We start from the raw sequence: 19,725 nt of genomic DNA on the forward strand, positions 1-19,725 counted from the left end.
AACCAACAACAACAAACAACTATTTGGTACAAATTAGTTAACATGGTTATCCTTGCCAGCTGTTTGTTCCAAAACAACAACTGTCCAAATGGCTTAAACTAAGCACTTTTCGGTATGACTAGGGTCTACTGTGAGTGACCGATTGAACATGCTTTATACTATTAATTATTTCTTGCTTGTGTCTCAGCATTGAAAAAAAGAGACTGGTCCTCTACTTAAGCTGACTGAAGAATAGGGATGATTAAATGCACTCATCATTTAAAAGTAAAGTAAAAAAAAAAATAATTAAGGATGAAAGACCAGCAGTACTTTGTATTCATGTGCGGATTATGTAAAATGTACATATCAACACAGAGGGGAGGAGAGCAGGTGACTCACCTGACATCGTAAAATCATTGTTTGTTCCACTTGTTTTTCGCTTCTTTTCTAAATATGATAGCAAGACAGAGTGAGAACGAGAGAACATTTGGTGAATGACACTCACAAATCATTATTAGATAAAATGCAAATTGTCTACACATCCCAGTTTTTGGGCCCACCCTCTGCTGGTGCTGCCTGAGGAGCAATGGTCAGTTAATGCTCCCACAACGATTAAAAACCAGCAGTACGCTGAAGGTATCATCCATAACTTATATTCAGCTGAGGTTTTTACACTTCACCGATCAACAGGTTAAAGTCACATATGTCAGTACATATAACTCAAATATGCATTATCATTACATATACTATTACTCAGTTACTTATAAGCAGCTTTCTACATACTAGGCTCTTTTATCAGGGATCACATTAGTTAAGACAGGCCTTGGTTTTACTTTTGACAGTCATTTCACCGGTTTGTGACACAGAAACTAATATAAATTTTTAATATATAATATAATGGCTCAACAATGATCAATAGATCATTTATTTCAATGATCTATTGAAATAAAGCAGCGGTCAACTGACTTACCTGGCAACAGACAATCACTGTCTGTTTGATCTTCTTGTGCTGTTGAGGGGCAAGAGAGCACACATGCACACAAACACAAACACAATCACACAAACACAAACACATGCACACATAAATACAATTATTTGGAATGAAGAGAGAGAAATGCAATTCAGCTAATCACATTGTAAAAATATATTTAAATACAAGGCACAGGCAAAACTTCAAAGAAATGTCAAAGAAATGCCAGAGTTTCAAAATTCATGTTAAACTTACACATAAAAGAAAATGGAAATCAGCATATGAAATGTACTGTATATCCCCACCCCACCAAAAAATACAATATACATATGTTACATGTGCTACAACAGTCTATCAATATATTTAGTCAAACTTCTAATATTACAAAATAGAGATGTCCCAATACCACTTTTTCACCTCCGATACTGATACCGATACAGCAGCTTTGGTTATCTGCCAATACCAATATCAGTCCGATACATTGTTTTACTCTTGAACAAATAATAATAATAATAACAATAATAATAATAATAATAATAATAACAATAATAATAAAATTTACTAATAACCAGTAAAAAGACTTTGACTTCCCTATTCTTCTTCTTTTTTTTTTTTAGGAATACTCTCCCTCTACGATCTTGCGAGAAGAAAGACAAAAAATACTGAAGAGGTCAATGCTTGAGGCATCTGTCAGCCAGCTCAGTTGTTTATGGGGAAGGGAGGTGAACAGCATAGCTTTAGTCAGAGGAGATTTATGTACTGCACCTTATTACGTGTTTTTTATTTAACCTATAATCTATCCCTATCTTCACACCAAAGACAGATTATGAGCTCCAAGTGAGCTGGATTAGCTGTCTATGGGCTCTTCCCTCCCACCTCAGAACCTTGCTCAAGTAGAATTATAAAAACACAAAGGTGGACATTGACCAGGAGATTGGGCAGGTAAGGGGCTTCATGCCACACTATAAAACATCTGTTATTTTAGCAAGTAATGCGGCTCAGTGAGTTTGGAAACGTGATGCTGTTTCTAACTCTTTTGTCAGACTGAAATCAAGTACTCCTTAGGACAATCTGGTTGTCTCTTATGGTTCCTATAGGTTTGAATGTTTGATGCTAGAAACTTTTGGCTGAGTCTAACTGATCATTAACTCTACATTACAGTATAGTTAAAATAAATTTGTATTTAATTCAAACAATTTGTGGAGCACTAATCCCACTGTATATCCTCTGACACTGGAGTCGATTGATTAATTACTTAAGTTCCCCTAATTAACCGCGAATAATTACCATTTGCAAATCAGAACCACAGACAGTGTTGATACCTCTGAAATAACTGAGTGTGAATTAGATTTTGACAGTGTAGACTGTATTGGGAAAATTAAAAACATTTCATCGAGATACTGACAATGCTGCTAAGACAACAGTGTCTATTGTAATAATGTTACCTTGTACAGAGCCTGTTGACTGAGGAGGGAAAAACTCTCTTAGCCTTGGATATTGTTCCAAAATGACCTCCTCTTTCAGCAGGTCAGTAAATTTCTCACGGGTGTCTTCCCCCTTGGCCCTCAGTTTATCCAGTAATTCAGCAGTCATCTTATTAGGGTGCTCAGATAGGCTTTTAAGTTCGTTGTAGTTACGATCAGAGATGAGTTTCTCCTGCTGCACATGTTGGAGAATAAAGTCTGTATCAGCAGAGAGGATCTCAGTTAAGACTGTCTTATTGTCAAGTATGAAGTCCATGGTTCACTGGAAAATGTTCTTCAGCCCTAAAAGACAAGTATAAAAAAAATTACAGGAATTCAGATGAAATTGTACCGTAGCTCTTAACAATATCATACAGTGCCAATGGTCTATAATTAGACTTTTATTTCTTATAATCCCATACTGTTATCAAACAACACATACTCACCACTAGGAAATGTTTCTAGTTGATTAATTTGGTCTTAAACACAACCCAGTTAATACTCCTAAAGAATCCATGTCACCACTTTCATTAAATCTCTGTATTTTCTAAAGTAAATTCCTATCAATATTATTTTCATACCTATCTGAATTTAGCATTTTTTAAAACATGACTATTTGTCAGTGTCCTGTTGCTATGATGGATCAAGACTGCTAGACAAACTGATACACACATAAAGAAAAACAACACATCCTGATTATTTCACTTGTCTTTTCTGTTTCTGTTTCTGTCATTCTGATGTCATTAACAAGTGCTGGCCAGTCATTGGCCAGTCTTCTCATCAGGAGGGAACACAAAAGAATAAATTCCCACTGGTCCAGTTTTGTAATGGTAATGTCAACTGATGGTTTGTGTATCACTACTATGTCCTGTAATTTATGCAAATGCTACAGCCTGATGATTCTTTCTGTAGGCTAGATTATTTTTTTTCTGTTGTATCTCGACAAATCTAAACTCATTAACTCTCACTAGTTCACTAGTACACTCCTTGTAAATTTTGTTAGTAATTCAGTGCAGTGTGGAAATTAAGGCTCCAAAAGAGTCTACGCACAAAACATGGGACGAAGATTAATATGCTCTTTTTTTCATTCTTTTTTTTGTTTGTTTTGGTTTGATTCACCAGTGACCATAGTTTCCAAAACAAATGAATAAAACAAATTCTTTTGCACTTAATATAAAGTTAAGAATGAAAACTTTGTGTAAATTCCCAAGATCTCACCCAAACATGTCTGGCGTTTATAAAGAGAATCTGTAGTGTTCTTTAAAATGAAAGCTACAGATCTGAGAGAGTTTTGTTACCTTCTTAGAGGATATCGTACACCTTTCTCCAGAGATGAAGTTTGTTTTCTTCAGTGTATGCACTCTGACTCCCAATGGACCTGCAACTGTATCAGAACAAGGAAGAAAAGATGAAGAATATTGGCTGATCTTCCTCCCTATATTCTGAAGTTGTAGTGGAACAAACAAATGAAAAAGCTCTGTCTAAATAGCAGTCAAACCTTCAGCTGTAGTGTTCCAACTAAAGAATGAACTTCAGCTGTAGTGTTCCAACTAAAGAACGAAGTGGTTGTGTGATTACTTTTCTTCAGTAAACCAACACTGAAATGACACCAACACATAGCAACATGCATGATACTGATTAAACTGGTTGTACATAAAGAGCACAGCATTTTGCAGGTGAGTGGAGTTCAAACACATACATGTGTCCCATGAATTGTTAAAGAAAGACCCTGAGGTTCTGTTAAAACCTTCCATACTTAAAAAAAGAAGACATTTGAATGAAGGTTGCCCACACAGTGGGACACTGTGCTCTCTGAGGTAACAATAAGAAATGCAGGAGGAAAACTGTCCACCTCTCTTCCTTTCAAAAATTCCCAAAGAAAAGACCTCCATGTGCCATCTCTTCTTCAGCTCCAGACTCAGAGTGAAATCTAAATGGACTGACTTTTCATCAGTAAGTATTTGCAAATGAGGTCATGTTTTATCAGTGTTACGAAGGCCAGTCAGACATAATCAGGATTTATGAGAAATAAAAAGCATGTTCAATGACAGGGAAAATTCATAAGAGAATTGTCATTCAAAGAGATATACGCAAACACACAGATGTGCAGATACCTGAACACACACCCACACGCACACACACACACATACACATATATATATATGCACACAAACACACACACACACGCACACAGACTGGCTGCTTTTCAACTTCACTACAGAGTGCAGAGTCAGGGGCTGAAGTTGTAGTGAAACAAACAAATGAAAAAAGCTCTGTCTAAATAGCAGTCAAACCTTCAGCTGTGGTGTTCTGACTAAAGAATGAACTTCAGCTGTGGTGTTCTGACTAAAGAATGAACTTCAGCTGTGGTGTTCTGACTAAAGAATGAACTTCAGCTGTGGTGTTCTCACTAAAGAATGAAGTGGTTGCGTGAATACTTTTCTTCAGTTAACCAACACATAGCAACATGCATGATACTGGTTAAACTGGTTGTACATGAAGAGCACAGCATTTTGCAGGTGAGTGGAGTTCAAACACATACATGAGTCCAGTGAATTGGGAAAGACTGGGTATGACAGAGAGAATGCCTTATGACACCAAGCACAGCTCAGGACAACCTCAGGAAACTACAAACTACATGTTATCTTCATTTAAAATGATACACTGCTAAGATTATCTATATATTCAAAATTGGGAATACTCACATACAAGATCAAATCACCCAGATCTCCTCCATGTCTCTGAACAATCCTCAGTTGACCCCAATATTCAGCATAAAGTCCAGCCCTGTGTGAGGTTGAATCATGAAGTTTGTTTAGCAGTGTGAATTAGTGTATGTGAGAGAGAAGGAGAGAGAGAGAGTGCAGAGAATGAGGGGGAAGGGAGGGGAAGGTGGATTTGACCTTGAAGTTCCACAAGTCTGACCTCTTACTGTAAATGACCAATTAAACAGGGCTAAATACACATGAACCTTAGTGTTCAGTTAGCAGTCAGGCATGTCATTCAAATGAAATGAAAAAGACACCTGTGTTATCTCCTGTCAGGTGGGGGAGAGAGTCCATGTTCTTTTTCCCCACAATGGACAGACTGAATTACAAAACGATCTCCAGCCTCAGAACATATGAAATATGTTTAAAGTTTTAATCACTTTTCTATAAAATATCCCAGTCTTTATTTGTTTTTCTCTAAACTTCTGTCAGTCATTATCAGAGCACAGCTACAACTCAGGTTCAAAGAGTAACTGTCTAACTGACTGACAAACACACCTTAGATACACACACACACACACACACACACACACACACACTCACAGACACGCATGTGCACGCACACCCACACCCACACCCACACCCACACCCACACCCACATATCTATGTAATTACTCAATACAAGATCCTGGATCCATACAAATTACAGAATGTAAATGATTCTGGGCCGATTCCACATTTTCAGAAAATTTACTTTCACTTTTCATTTGCTGGTTCAGCTCAGAAAGGACTGAATGATTGATGCAAAACACAACTCACCCAAGTCAACACACACACACTCACGCCCACACATATACGCGCGCAAACACACACGTACACACACGCACATACACATAAACACACACTTTCTCTCTCTCTCTCTCTCTCTCTCTCTCTCTCTCACACACACACACACACACACACACACTGGCTGCTTTTCAACTTCACTACAGAGTCAGGGGCTTGTTTCTGCTTGTAAAATCTTTTCACATTCATCAGGTGGTCAAAGATACAATTCTCAGAACTCATATTCATAGACTGAGATGTGAATCTCTCCTAATGATCAGACAGTAGTGTCCCCAGTAAGTCTTATTCACAAGATAATCTTTCTGAAAAAGGTCATGTGCATTTGCCACACAATAATAATAGCAATTACTTTGTGTAGCGTCTCCACATACCATAAAAAATAGCATTTATGCATCTCTCCATATAGTGTATAGTCTTTCTCATACATTGTAAAACAACATTAATGTATCTGTCCCATATAGCAGTGTAGCTTAAGTGAACCATCTGACATATGTCCTACTATCAGGATTACAGAACTGTCATCTTGCTTGTCAAGTTCAAACAAGCTCTAAATACTAGCGAAGCCTTCAGTTGTGCTGTTCCGACTAAAGAATGAAGTGGTTGTGTGATTACTTTTCTACCGTAAACCAACACTGAAATAACACATATGAACATGCATAATATCGGTTGAACTTGTTGCACAAGAGTAACTCAGCATTTCCAGGTGACTCGAGTACAAACACATACGTGAGTCCGGTGAATCAGGAAAGACTGGATATGACAGAGAGAATGCCTTATGACACTGAGTAAAGTTCAGGAGAACCTCAGGAGGAAATCTTTATTATTTACTAACTATTTACTTAGTCCTAATGAGGCCACGATTCATTTTCTTTCATAGATTACATTTTAAAAAATACATATGTATTTCATAATCTGTTTTACTGTTGAAATCAAACTACATGGTATCTTCATTTCAAATTATAATCTTAGCAGTGTATCTATAGATTCAAAATTGGGAATACTCACAAGATCAAATCACCCAGATCTCCTCCAAGTCTCTGAACAATCCTCAGTTGACCCCAATATTCAGCATAAAGTCCAGCCCTGTGTGAGGTTGAATCATGAACTTTGTTTAGCCGTGTGAATTAATGTATGTGAGAGAGAAGGAGAGAGAGAGTGCAGAGAATGAGGGGGAAGGGAGGGGAAGGTGGATTTGACCTTGAAGTTCCACAAGCCTGACCTCTTACTGTAAATGGCCAGTTAAACAGGGCCATATACACAAGTCTGACCTCTTACTGTAAATGGCCAGTTAAACAGGGCCATATACACAAGTCTGACCTCTTACTGTAAATGGCCAATTAAACAGGGCCATATACACAAGTCTGACCTCTTACTGTAAATGAGCAATTAAACAGGGCCATATACAGAAGTCTGACCTCTTACTGTAAATGAGCAATTAAACAGGGCTAAATACACATGAACCTTAGTGTTCAGTGAGCAGTCAGACATGTCACTCAAATGAAATGAAAAAGACAAATATGTTATCTCCTGTCAGGTGGGGGAGAGAGTCCATGTTCTTTTTCCCCACAATGGACAAATTGAATTACAAAATGATCTCCAGCCTCAGAACATATGAAATATGTTTAAAGTTTTAATCACTTTTCCATAAAATATCCCAGTCTTTATTTGTTTTTCTCTAAACTTCTGTCAGCTGTTATCAGAGCACAACTACAACTCAGGTTCAAAGAGTAACTGTCTAACTGCCTGACAACACAACTTGGATACACACACACACACACACACACACACACACACACACACACAAACACACACACATATCTGTGTAGTGACTCAATACAAGATCCTGGATCCATACAAATTACAGAATGTAAATGACTCTGGGCCTATTCCACATTTCCAGAAAATGTACTTTCACTTTTCATTTGCTGGTTCAGCTCAGAAAGGACTGAATGATTGATACAAAACACATCTCACCCAAGTCAACACACACACACACACACACACACACACACACGCACACAGACACAAATGGGCCAAAGGCCCATTTCAGTTGTATTTGGAGAGAATTTCCTCCTTTATTTAGGGTATTTTGAAAGGAAGAGAGATGGACAGTTTTCCTTAAACAGTCTCACTGTTTATATGGCAGCTTTTTTAGGTTCGACTCAGTCACACGCACAACGCAAATGACTGACAATGTCAATTCCCTGTCAGACTAATTTATAACCATCAGGACTGTTCAACACATGTCATGACAGGCCCAGAGAACACACCAACCTTTCATTGTCTATTCCCTCATCTGTCACCTTCAATTACACCTTTTTGTCAAACACTATCAACACAACGGTTTCTGACACACACACACCGAAAGTCACAAATCCTAAATCATGACTCTAAACCAGGAGTTTAGAGTTATGAGAAAGGAGAGGATTGTGGGAAAACAGAAGATCGAGTTGTCTGCTAACCACAGAGAAGTGACTCTAACCAAACTTCCTCATTGGTGCAGTTTTCAGGTTGCTTGCTGGAGAGTTTCTTAAGACGACTATGTCCCAAAAAGACATAAAATGTTTTTCACATTTCAGCTTGAGCTCAGAAATCAAGCTGCTCATCCAGACTCACAATTGGATACAGCTCTTTGAATCCTGTATTTAAGGTGGTTTTAAAAACTTTCTGATGGTGCATTTACTGTGAAGTGCTTGTGTAACAGTAGCCAGCAAGTAGAGTGCTGCGCAGTGAGTATACCTCACTCCCCCGATACCTTAGAGACTATTATTAGCGCCCTTGGGTTTTAGCCTCCTTGCTAGCACGCCCGCCTCCAATCCCGAGGGTTGCCGGTTCGAGTCCAGTGTCAAACACAATGCAGAGTCGGTAACACTTGCATAGCTTGAATTAGGTTGTCTAAACCTACAGTGCAATTTTGGGGAATGTTTACAACACACAAAGAGTATTTGAACGGATGAAACTTTCGACTCTGTACCTAATTGAGGACACACACATACACAATGTTTACATGCAGCAGCCCTCACAGTCACACACACACACACACACACACACACACACACACACAGAAAAACAGACGTTTCATGGCACTGTATGGAAGATGCCGCTGCTGCATGACATTGTCGAAGAATGGTAGTCCCAACCAGTGCACATGGTGAGAACCAAGTCCCTATTAAAACTCAGAGGAAGAGTAGACAGCAGTCTGAATGCACTGTCAGCCCTTTTCACTTCCTCTTTCCTGGTCAGGGACAAGCTGCTGTCAGCCTGACCAAACAGGGTTGGAGAAGTCACGAGTCCTGACTCATCTAATATGGACCTCTGAACTCCAAGAAGTGGTGAACTCCAAGAAGTTCAAGTGTCATTCTTGGAGATACTGTATCTCTCTCTCAAGACAGACAACTTGATTCTGATGGTTGCTGTCTGTCTGTTTGGAGCTGATCAATACTCATGACAAATAGCCAGTTTTTGATTTTAGAGTCAGCGTAACACTACTCCATCTCCTCAGGGACATCCATACTGATGCCAGAGACAAAATATCCATCCAGATAAACACCTGTCAAAACAATGAAGGGAGATACAGTGTAACTTTACAAAATGTGCTCTGAAAGATGTTTTGGTAGAAGGTGATGAAATCTTTTGTGTATTGTCGGGACCCATCCCATCCCATCCCATCCCATCCCATCCCATCCCATCACCCGCATCTGCACTTCACTCTTGAGTCTCCTGTTCCATCTGTGTAGAGAGACACTTCAATCTTGAGTCTCCTGGGTGATTGTATCTCAGATCCAGCTCTGTCAGGTGTGAGGGGTTTGAACTGAGAGATGAAGACAGAGGGGAACAGCCTTCCTCTGTCACTACACATCCAGACAACCTAAAGAGAGAGAGAGAGAGAGAGGAAGAGGTGTGGGGAGATAGAGTAAGAATGAAGGAGCACTGGAAAGATGAATAATTCTTTCATGCACTGAAAGGTACAGAAACTCAGGTACAGCAGGTTTGTGAAGGAAAAGAAAATGTTAGGGCCGGTGAGGCCTGGTAGAGTGAGGACCCAAAAGCAGACTCAGAGGACAGAACGAAATTTAACAGATGTTTAATGAAGTCCTTCTTTCCAAAAAATCCAAAAGACAAAATAACAATGACGCTACTGGTGGGCAGAGACAAAAGCGGTAGTCAAAAACAGGCAGAGAAAATCAGGCACAGAGAATCAGAAAAACCAGGCAGAAGTTCCAAAAAACACTAGGCAAAAACACAATCCAAAAAAACAGGCAGAGGTAAAAAAACACGATACAGAGGCACCAGAACCAAGCTGAGGTAACAAGAAACACAAGAAAAAATCCAGAAAAAAGTTTCTTCCACTCTCTGGCTGTATCAGTTGTGTATCAGCTTTGTTTAAAAAATAGTGTAAAATTTGGTTAAGCAACAGAGGTAAATTTAAATACGTTAAGTGTACCAGGAGTCTACGGCAGTGCAATTGTGTTTTCCCACTCTCACCTGACTGTCATACATTTTGGAGCTAATATACCTGTTAGCTGAGCTACATCAACAAGTTTGTATGGAATAAGAGGTGATTGCTGCCATGTAAATAACGAAAGGAAAAAATGAAAACAAGCCATTCATGCCGTACAATGCTGTTCATTTAAACAATGAAACATGGCCTAGTACTCTATTTAACTCATTTATAAGAGCGCTGATTCACAGATGGAAAAGCAAGGACAAAATAACAGAAAAAGCATATTTTTTGGCTGTTGACTGATTCTTACGCTAGTGTCTCCAGTTTACAGTGTGAATTCTCAAGTGCAGAAGAGATCAGGTTCACTCCTGAATCCTGATGATCATTGTTACTCAGGTCCAGTTCTCTCAGGGGACAGTTCACTGATTGTAGAACTAAGGCTACAGCTTCAAGTTTCAAGTTTATTTAGAGCCCAATATCACTGTTTACAGTCTCAAAGGGTTTTACAGGCCACAATAGTCAAAATCAAAACAGGACGGCACCACCTGACTTAATCTGAATCCTCATGGCGGGCAAGAAAAAAATGGGAAAATGGGAGAAATCTTGAGAAGGACCACAGAGAGAGGAGACCCCTTCTTGGCCAGACAGGTGTGCAATAGGTGCCGACCCAACGGGCAGTTACAATTGCAAGTAAATTAGAGCATGAACAAAGGGGATGGCGATGCTGACAGGAGGCTGACAGGGGGATGAAAGACGAGAACACCAGGATGGATCAGTCCGGAGGGCAGGAGGAGTCAGGATCACTGGTATCTCAGGAGTAGCATGTGTGGCTCAACAGAGAGAGAGAGAGAGAGAGAGAGAGAGAGACATGAGGGCACTCTGAGACACAAGGCGGCCACCCACTCCACCGTCAACAAACCTGAGTGTTAGAGTGGGGGGGCAACAGCATCCAAACATCCCAGTTCACCAAACATTCTATGCCCAAGAACCCTCCAGATCTGCTCCTTTACCTCGTAAGCAGCTGTTAGCAAAAGGCTTGGCTAAACAGATAAGTTTTCAGCCTTGACTTAAACATAGAGACTGTGTCTGAGTCTCGAACATTAATTGGGAGGCTGTTTCATAACTGTGGGGCTCTGTAAGAGAAGGATCTGCCCCCTGCTGTAGCCATCAGAACTCGAGGTACCAACAAATAGCCTGTACCTTTTGAACTAAGTAGGCGTGGTGGATCATAAAAGACCAGGAGTTCGCGCAGGTACTGTGGCGCAAGACCATTTAGTACTCTCTAGGTTAATAGTAACATTTTATAACCAATACAAGATTTGACTGGGAGCCAGTGCAGGGTGGATAAGATAGGAGTGATTTGGTCATATTTTTTGGTTCTAGTAAGAACTCTGGCTGCTGCACTCTGAACTGCAGCTTATTTATACACCTATTAGAACATCCAGACAGTAAGGCATTACAGTAGTCTAACCTAGAGGTAATGAAAGCATGAACCAAGTTTTCAGCCTCTTGAAATGACAATGCATTTCTTATCCTGTTAATATTTCTAAGATGAAAGAAGGCTATCCTTGTAATGTTATCTACATGAGCTTCAAATGAAAGACTGGAGTCAATAATTACACCAAGGTCTTTTACTGCTGCACATGATGAAAGAGAAAGGCCATCCAAAGTTACTATGTGATCGGAAAGCTTATTCTTAGCTGCACGTGATCCTAGTACAAGTACTTCTGTCTTTTCAGAGTTAAGTGAGAGGAAGTTAGTAAGCATCCAGTGCCTAATATCCTTTGCACATTCCTCAATTTTGTTAAGCTGGTGTCCCTCGTCTGGTTTCATTGAGACATACAACTGTGTTTCATCAGCATAGCAGTGGGAGCTAATACCGTGTTTACGAATAGTATTACCTAGAGGCAGCATATATGAAGAAAAAAGCAGTGGGCCTAAAACAGAACCTTGTGGTGGAGGAGAACCCTAACCCTCGCCCCTTGAGCACCAGTGGTGTCTAAGGCTAACCAACCTTTAGAGCTTCAAGATAGCAAAACCCCTACTGCCACGATTAAATGGCACGAAGTCAAGCTTTTTCAAGGAAGAACAGAAAACGCATTCACAACTATGCCGTCTCTTTTGGGGTATACTCTCTCAATAATAGTTTGTTGTGTGCTGTTAACATTTTAGAATATGAGCTACTGTTTGCGCAAGTACAAGGTATACTAATTACTCATTGATCTTCAGCTTTTGAAACACAGGTCAGGCTGGACTATCTTAGAGGATGCATGGTAATTAGCTCTGTCATATGAGAACGTGCACATGAGATGGCTCCTCTAAGACTGAAACCTGTTTTGCGAAGTACTGACCTCAGCGACAGGAGCCCAGTTCTTGCTGCACCAGCTCCAGTTTGCACCTCCCACCCTGACAACCCAAAGATAGTAAGGTAGTTCATGATGGCGGTAGTCAGTGGAGAAGGGTGGTATAGATAGAAGGCTCAAGCTCGAAGCTGCAATTGCTAATTGCTGTCCAAGTATTAAAGTGACAAACGGGTAATAGGCACTCTCCTGGCTTTGCTCTAGATCTTGTCAGCGACTGACACGGCAACTACTAGAATCTCAGCCAATGTCATAACGATCACAGGCCCTTAGAGCTGTCTGAGTTGGCTTCTGGGAGTGGGGTGGGGGGATGGGGCACACTGCCTGTTCAGTTGAAAAACAATTGCAATACCCTGTTTGGTTAGCCAGCTACTAAGCACATCTGATTGTGATGTTTCCTCTTTATTTGCCCTGTAGAAGATAGGACTGGAAAAGGAAAGGCAGATATACAAAACTCCGTTACAGAAAGAAGTCCTTCCAAAGCTACATTGGTCTTGATGGCTTTTCATGCGTCATGCTGTGCAAAAAAGGCTGGATGCAAGTGCAGGTCAGTGGATTCTTTAGGTGCAGCCAACGTAACAAAAGAGTTTCTTACAGTGTGAGGGTCTTGGCAAATAAGGCAGGCAGAAAAATCAGTATGACACGGGGGTGAACTCCAAACGATACCAGACAAAGAAACAGAGAAAATTAAGGAGTACTTATACACAGTTAAATGAGGAAAAACTAACAGAAAACAGGTGGGGTCAATGATTGAACTAACAGGATCATTAAGCTGATTCATGTATGCACGTTATGAAACTTGATGCATATTCCAAATGGGATAATACAAAATTAATAAGAAATCAACCAGAGTCTGAATAATAACACATTTTAAAAATTTAATGAAGTAGACTTTAAAATCATATAGAAGAATAAAGAGAGCTTACAATCCAAATATAAGAAGACAAGTGCTATCAGAAACATAGTATAAGGGACAAAAAACCCATAATGGTAGTGAGTTGCAGAGACCGAATCAGAGTAAGAGTAAGAGCAAAAGGGAAGAGATCAGACTTTCAGCAGAAGAAACCAACAGTTTTATAACTGCCCAGAAATCCTCCTCTCCATCGTCACAGTCCAGTTCTCACACAGGCTATTAGTAGGGTACAGGACAAATCATCACATCTATGGTGAGGAATCATCTCTGACATCAGCTCCTCCTTCTGAAATCAGCTGTTCCTTCTGAATTTTTTTGTATACTGCAAGAGTAGGGGCAAGGACTTCATGAACAAACTTCTCCCAGAACTTCACAGTTTCAAGAAAGGAGCCATCATTATTGATGACATTATTGATCAGTTGTTCAGAATTGTCTGGAAAGAGAACAATGGCCTTCTGAGTGTTGCATACACCCATTTGGTATTGCACCATGGCTTTGGACTTCTTTGATTTAAGCATCTGGTCCATCGGGACAAGAATGCATCGCTCATCATTTTGGCTATCCTGGAACACGTAACAGTTCTCAGCTATAAGACAAGGATGATTTTCATTTTCTACCCTGTCAAAAATTAATATACAATTTAATATTTCACGTAAGCTCTTCCCTTGTCTGGTGCTTTCCCCTCTCGCCCAGTCACAAATACATTTGTTTATTTGTATCCTTTGCTTGCGTGCTTCTTGCAATTTCCCACCCTGATCTGATCTCTCCCTTTCACTGACTGCCTTTTCTGAAACATCCTTTGGATCCTGTGAAGGTTGGTCACTTTGCTCTTCTGCATCCACTGAGTTGTAGGCACTGCTTTGACTGGCCTCAGTTGTTGATCCACTGAGGGATCCATATCCACTGCTGTTTAAAACAGAGTCATTGTAAGAACTGCATTCAGAGTCCTGGACAGATTCTGGACAGTCTTTCTCAGTCATAGTTTCACAGTTAGTATTAGCCTGTGGATGTGCTCCATCTACTTCAGGTCTTTGTCCTTTTTCAGCCAAAGGAGGGCTGCTCATCTTTGGGGCATCGACAGTTTGCTCTGTTTGAAATTCTTCCTTTATGCTGTCCGTAGAACATAATGATTCCTGCTTCTTAACCGATTTAGATATATGCCTGTTTTCTCCCGCCTGTTGATTAGGGGTTGCAGAACCACCCTGGTAAGAGCTGACATATGCATTACCATTTAAATTAGAGTCTTCATTAGGTCTCAAACTGCGCTTTTGCTGTCTTCTAGCTTCTTTAGGAATGTGTGTCTTTACCTCACGGTCTTTGCGAAGGTTAAAGAATGTTCCAATGACTATTTTAGGAAATTTCCTTCCGTTCCCAGGTTTGAGAAATGATGTGAGCTCTCTATTTGTTTCAAGCTTATATATGGCTTCAAAGTTCAAACTCAAATTTCCCTTTGGCGTTTTACTTTTTAAGTCAGCTTCCAGTTTACTCATCGTATCGGCCAGAAGTTTCTTCTCTAGGTTTTCAATGAGTTTCTCGCCATTTCCAGGCTGTGATATATACTGCTCTAATTTTGCCCAAGTTAGACCTGTTGATATGTGAAACAAGGATAAAATTTTGTTTTAATGACCTTAATGGTTTATTTAGTTTTGTTAAATATGAAATCAAACACATACTGATTCAAGGATCTAGTCAATTTGATAAAATCTGTAATTTACATTAAAAATGTAAAAACAACAACAGACATTTATTTGGTACAAATTAGTTAACATGGTTATCCTTGCCAGCTGTTTGTTCCAAAACAACAGCTGTCCAAATGGCTTACTTAAACTAAGCACTTTTGACTAGGGTCTACTGTGAGTGACCGATTGAACATGTTTTATACTGTTAATTATTTCTTGCTTGTGTCTCAGCATTGAAAAAAAGAGACTGGTCCTCTGCTTAAGCTGACTGGAGAATAGGGGTGATTAAATGCACGATCTTTCGTGAAGAAAGACAAAAAATACTGAAGAGGTTAATGCTTGATGCATCTGTCAGCCAGCTCAGTTATTTATGGGGAAGGGAGGTGAACAGATTAGCTTTAGTCAGAGTAGTGCACCTTATTAAGTGTCTTTTATTTAACCGATAATCTATCCCAATCCTCACACCAAAGACAGATTATGAGCTCAAAGTGAGCTGGATTAAATAAACTCATCATTTAAAAGTAAAGTAAAAGAAAAAAATAGTAATTAAGGATGAAAGACCAACAGTACTTTGTATTCATGGGCGGATTATGTAAATCTTACATATCAACACAGAGGGGAGGAGAGCAGATGACTCACCTGACAACGTAAAATCATTGTTTGTTCCGCTTGTTTTTCGCTTTTTTTCTAAATATGATAGCAAGACAGAGTGAGAACGAGAGAACATTTGGTGAATGACACTCACAAATCATTATTAGATAAAATGCAAATTGTCTGCATGTCCCAGTTTTTGGGCCCACCCTCTGCTGGTGCTGTCTGAGGAGCAATGGTCAGTTAATGCTCCCACAACGATTAAAAACCAGCAGTACACTGAAGGTATCATCCATAACTTATACTCAGCTGAGGTTTTTACACTTCACTGATCAACAGGTTAAAGTCACATATGTCAGTACGTTAATAACTCAAATATGCATTATCATTACATATACTATTACTCAGTTACTTATGAGTGTCTATATACTGGGCTCTTTTATCAGGAAACAAGGATAAAACTTTGCTTTAATGACCTTAATGGTTTATTTAGTTTTGTTAAATATGAGATCCAACACATACTTATTCAAGGACCTAGTCAATTTGATAAAATCTGTAATTTACATTAAAAATGTAAAAACAACAACAAACAACTATTTGGTACAAATTAATTAACACGGTTATCCTTGCCAGCTGTTTGTTCCAAAACAACAGCTGTCCAAAAGGCTTACTTAAACTAAGCACTTTTGACTAGGGTCTACTGTGAGTGACCGATTGAACATGTTTTATACTGTTAATTATTAATTATTAATTGTTAATTATTTCTTGCTTGTGTCTCAGCATTGAAAAAAAGAGAGACTGATCCTCTGCTTAAGCTGACTGGAGAATAGGGGTGATTAGACGCACTCATCATTTAAAAGTAAAGTAAAAAAAAAAAAATTTAAGGATGAAAGACCAACAGTACTTTGTATTCATGGGCGGATTATGTAAATCTTACATATCAACACAGAGGGGAAGAGAGCAGGTGACTCACCTGACAACGTTAAATCACTGTTTGTTCCGCTTGTTTTTCGCTTTTTTTCTAAATATGATAGCAAGACAGAGTGAGAACGAGAGAACATTTGGTGAATGACGCTCACAAATCATTATTAGATAAAATGCAAATTGTCTGCATGTAACAGTTTTTGGGCCCACCCTCTGCTGGTGCTGCCTGAGGAGCAATGGTCAGTTAATGCTCCCACAACGATTAAAAACCAGCAGTACGCTGAAGGTATCATCCATAACTTATATTCAGCTGAGGTTTTTACACTTCACCGATCAACAGGTTAAAGTCACATATGTCAGTACGTTAATAACTCAAATATGCATTATCATTACATATACTATTACTCAGTTACTTATAAGCAGCTGTCTACATACTAGGCTCTTTTATCAGGGATCACATTAGTTAAGGCAGGCCTTGGTTTTAGTTTTGACAGTCATTTCGCTGATTTGTGACACAGAAACTAATATAAAATATTAGTATTTAATATAATGGCTCGACAATGATCAATAGATCATTTATTTCAATGATCTACTGAAATAAAGCAGCGGTCAACTGACTTACCTGGCAACAGACAATCACTGTCTGTTTGATCTTCTTGTGCTGTTGAGGGGCAAGAGAGCACACATGCACACAAACACAAACACAGTCACACAAACACAAACACAATCACACAAACACACAAACACAAACACATTCACACAAACACATGCACACAAACACAAACACAATCACACAAACACAAACACATGCACACAAACACAAACACAATCACACAAACACAAACACATGCACACATAAATACAATTATTTGTAATGAAGAGAGAGAAATGCAATTCAGCTAATCACATTGTAAAAATATATTTAAATACAAGGCACAGGCAAAACTTCAAAGAAATGTCAAAGAAATGCCAGAGTTTCAAAATTCATGTTAAACTTACACATAAAAGAAAATGGAAATCAGCAAATGAAATATACTGTATATCCCCACCCCACCAAAAATACAATATACATATGTTGCATGTGCTACAACAGTCTATCTATATATTTAGCAAAACCCCTAATATTACAAAGTAGAGATGTCCCGATACCACTTTTTTACTTCCGATACTGATACCGATACAGCAGCTTTGGTTATCTGCCAATACCAATATCAGTCCGATGCATTGTTTTACTCTTGAACAAATAATAATAATAATAATAATAAAATTAACTAATAACCAGTAAAAAGTCTTTGACCTCCCTATTCTTTTTTATTTTGGGAATACTCTCCTTCTACGATCTTGCGAGAAGATAGACAAAAAATACTGAAGAGCTTAATGCTTGATGCATCTGTCAGCCAGCTCATTTATTTATGGGGAAGGGAGGTGAACAGATTAGCTTTAGTCAGAGGAGATTTATGTACTGCACCTTATTAAGTGTCTTTTATTTAACCTATAATCTATCCCAGTCCTCACACCAAAGACAGATTATGAGCTCCAAGTGAGCTGGATTAGCTGTCTATGGCTCTTCCCTCCCACCACAGGACCACGCTGTAGTAGAATTATAAAAACGCGAAGGTGGACATTGACCAGGAGATTGGGCAGGTAAGGGGCTTCATGCCACACTATAAATCATCTGTTATTTTAGCAAGTAATGCGGCTCAGTGAGTTTGGAAACGTGATGCTGTTTCTAACTCTTTTGTCAGACTGAAATCAAGTACTCCTTAGGACAATCTGGTTGTCTCTTATGCTTCCTATAGGTTTGAATGTGTGATGCTAGAAACTTTTGGCTGAGTCTTACTGATCATTAACTCTACATTACAATATAGTTAAAATAGATTTGTATTTAATTCAAACAATTTGTGGAGCATTAATCCCACTGTATATCCTCTGACACTGGAGTCGATTGATTAATTACTTAAGTTCCCCTAATTAACCGTGAATAATTACCATTTGCAAATCAGAAACACAAACAGTGCTGATACCTCTGAAATATATGGGTGTGAGTTAGTTTTTGATAGTTTAGACTGTATTGGGAAAATTAAAAACATCTCATCGAGATACTGACGATGCTGCTAAGACATTGTCTTTGAGAGTGAACAGGTGAACTGAAGAAAAGAAACTAGTGTAGAACAAAGGGCATTTTAGCACCTTTGGTTCAGTTCCCTTTTGCAGGTACATTCTGAAGAGCCCCAATCACAAGATTACTTCAAAGGTGTGTAACATCTCAGACTGTGTTTGGTCTGGTTAAGACAACAGTGTCTATGGTAATGGTGTTACCTGGTACAGAGTCTGTTGGCTCAGGAGGGAAAAGCTCTCTTAGCCTTGGGTACTGTTCCCAAATGAACTCCTCTTTCAGCAGGTCAGTAAATTTCTCACGGGTGTCTTGCCCTCTGGCCCTCAGTTTATCCAGTAATTCAGCAGTCATCTTATTAGGGTTCTCAGATAGGCCTTTAAGTTCATAGTAGTCATGATCAGAGATGAGTTTCTTCTGCTGCACATGTTGGAGAATAAAGCTTGTAGCAGCAGACAGGATCTCAGCTAAGATTGTCTTATTTTTGAGTATGAAGTCCATGGTTCACTGGAAAATGTTCTTCAGCCCTAAAAGACAAGTATAAAAAAATTACAGGAATTCAGATGAAATTGTACCGTAGCTCTTAACAATATCATACAGTGCCAGTGGTCTATAATTAGACTTTTATTTCTTATAATCCCATACTGTTATCAAACAACACATACTCACCACTAGGAAATGTTTCTAGTTGATTAATTTGGTCTTAAACACAACCCAGTTAATACTCCTAAAGAA

At 39.1% G+C, this 19,725-nt stretch overlaps 1 protein-coding gene across 1 annotated transcript; it reads right to left on the bottom strand.

Moving 5' to 3' along the window:
* Positions 1–513: 513 nt before the first annotated feature.
* On the bottom strand, positions 514–19,491 carry LOC115817110 (uncharacterized). The gene is made up of 7 exons (XM_030780355.1): positions 19,197–19,491; positions 17,500–17,538; positions 16,927–16,974; positions 14,991–15,268; positions 2,462–2,608; positions 950–988; positions 514–555 (listed from the first exon to the last, which is right to left on the bottom strand). Exons 1-7 carry the CDS (start codon positions 19,489–19,491, stop codon positions 514–516), a joined length of 888 nt encoding a protein of 295 aa, XP_030636215.1.
* Between the last annotated feature and the right edge of the window lie 234 nt (positions 19,492–19,725).

The sequence above is a fragment of the Chanos chanos genome, chromosome 7 (assembly GCF_902362185.1).
Source record: "Chanos chanos chromosome 7, fChaCha1.1, whole genome shotgun sequence".
NCBI lineage: Eukaryota > Metazoa > Chordata > Actinopteri > Gonorynchiformes > Chanidae > Chanos > Chanos chanos.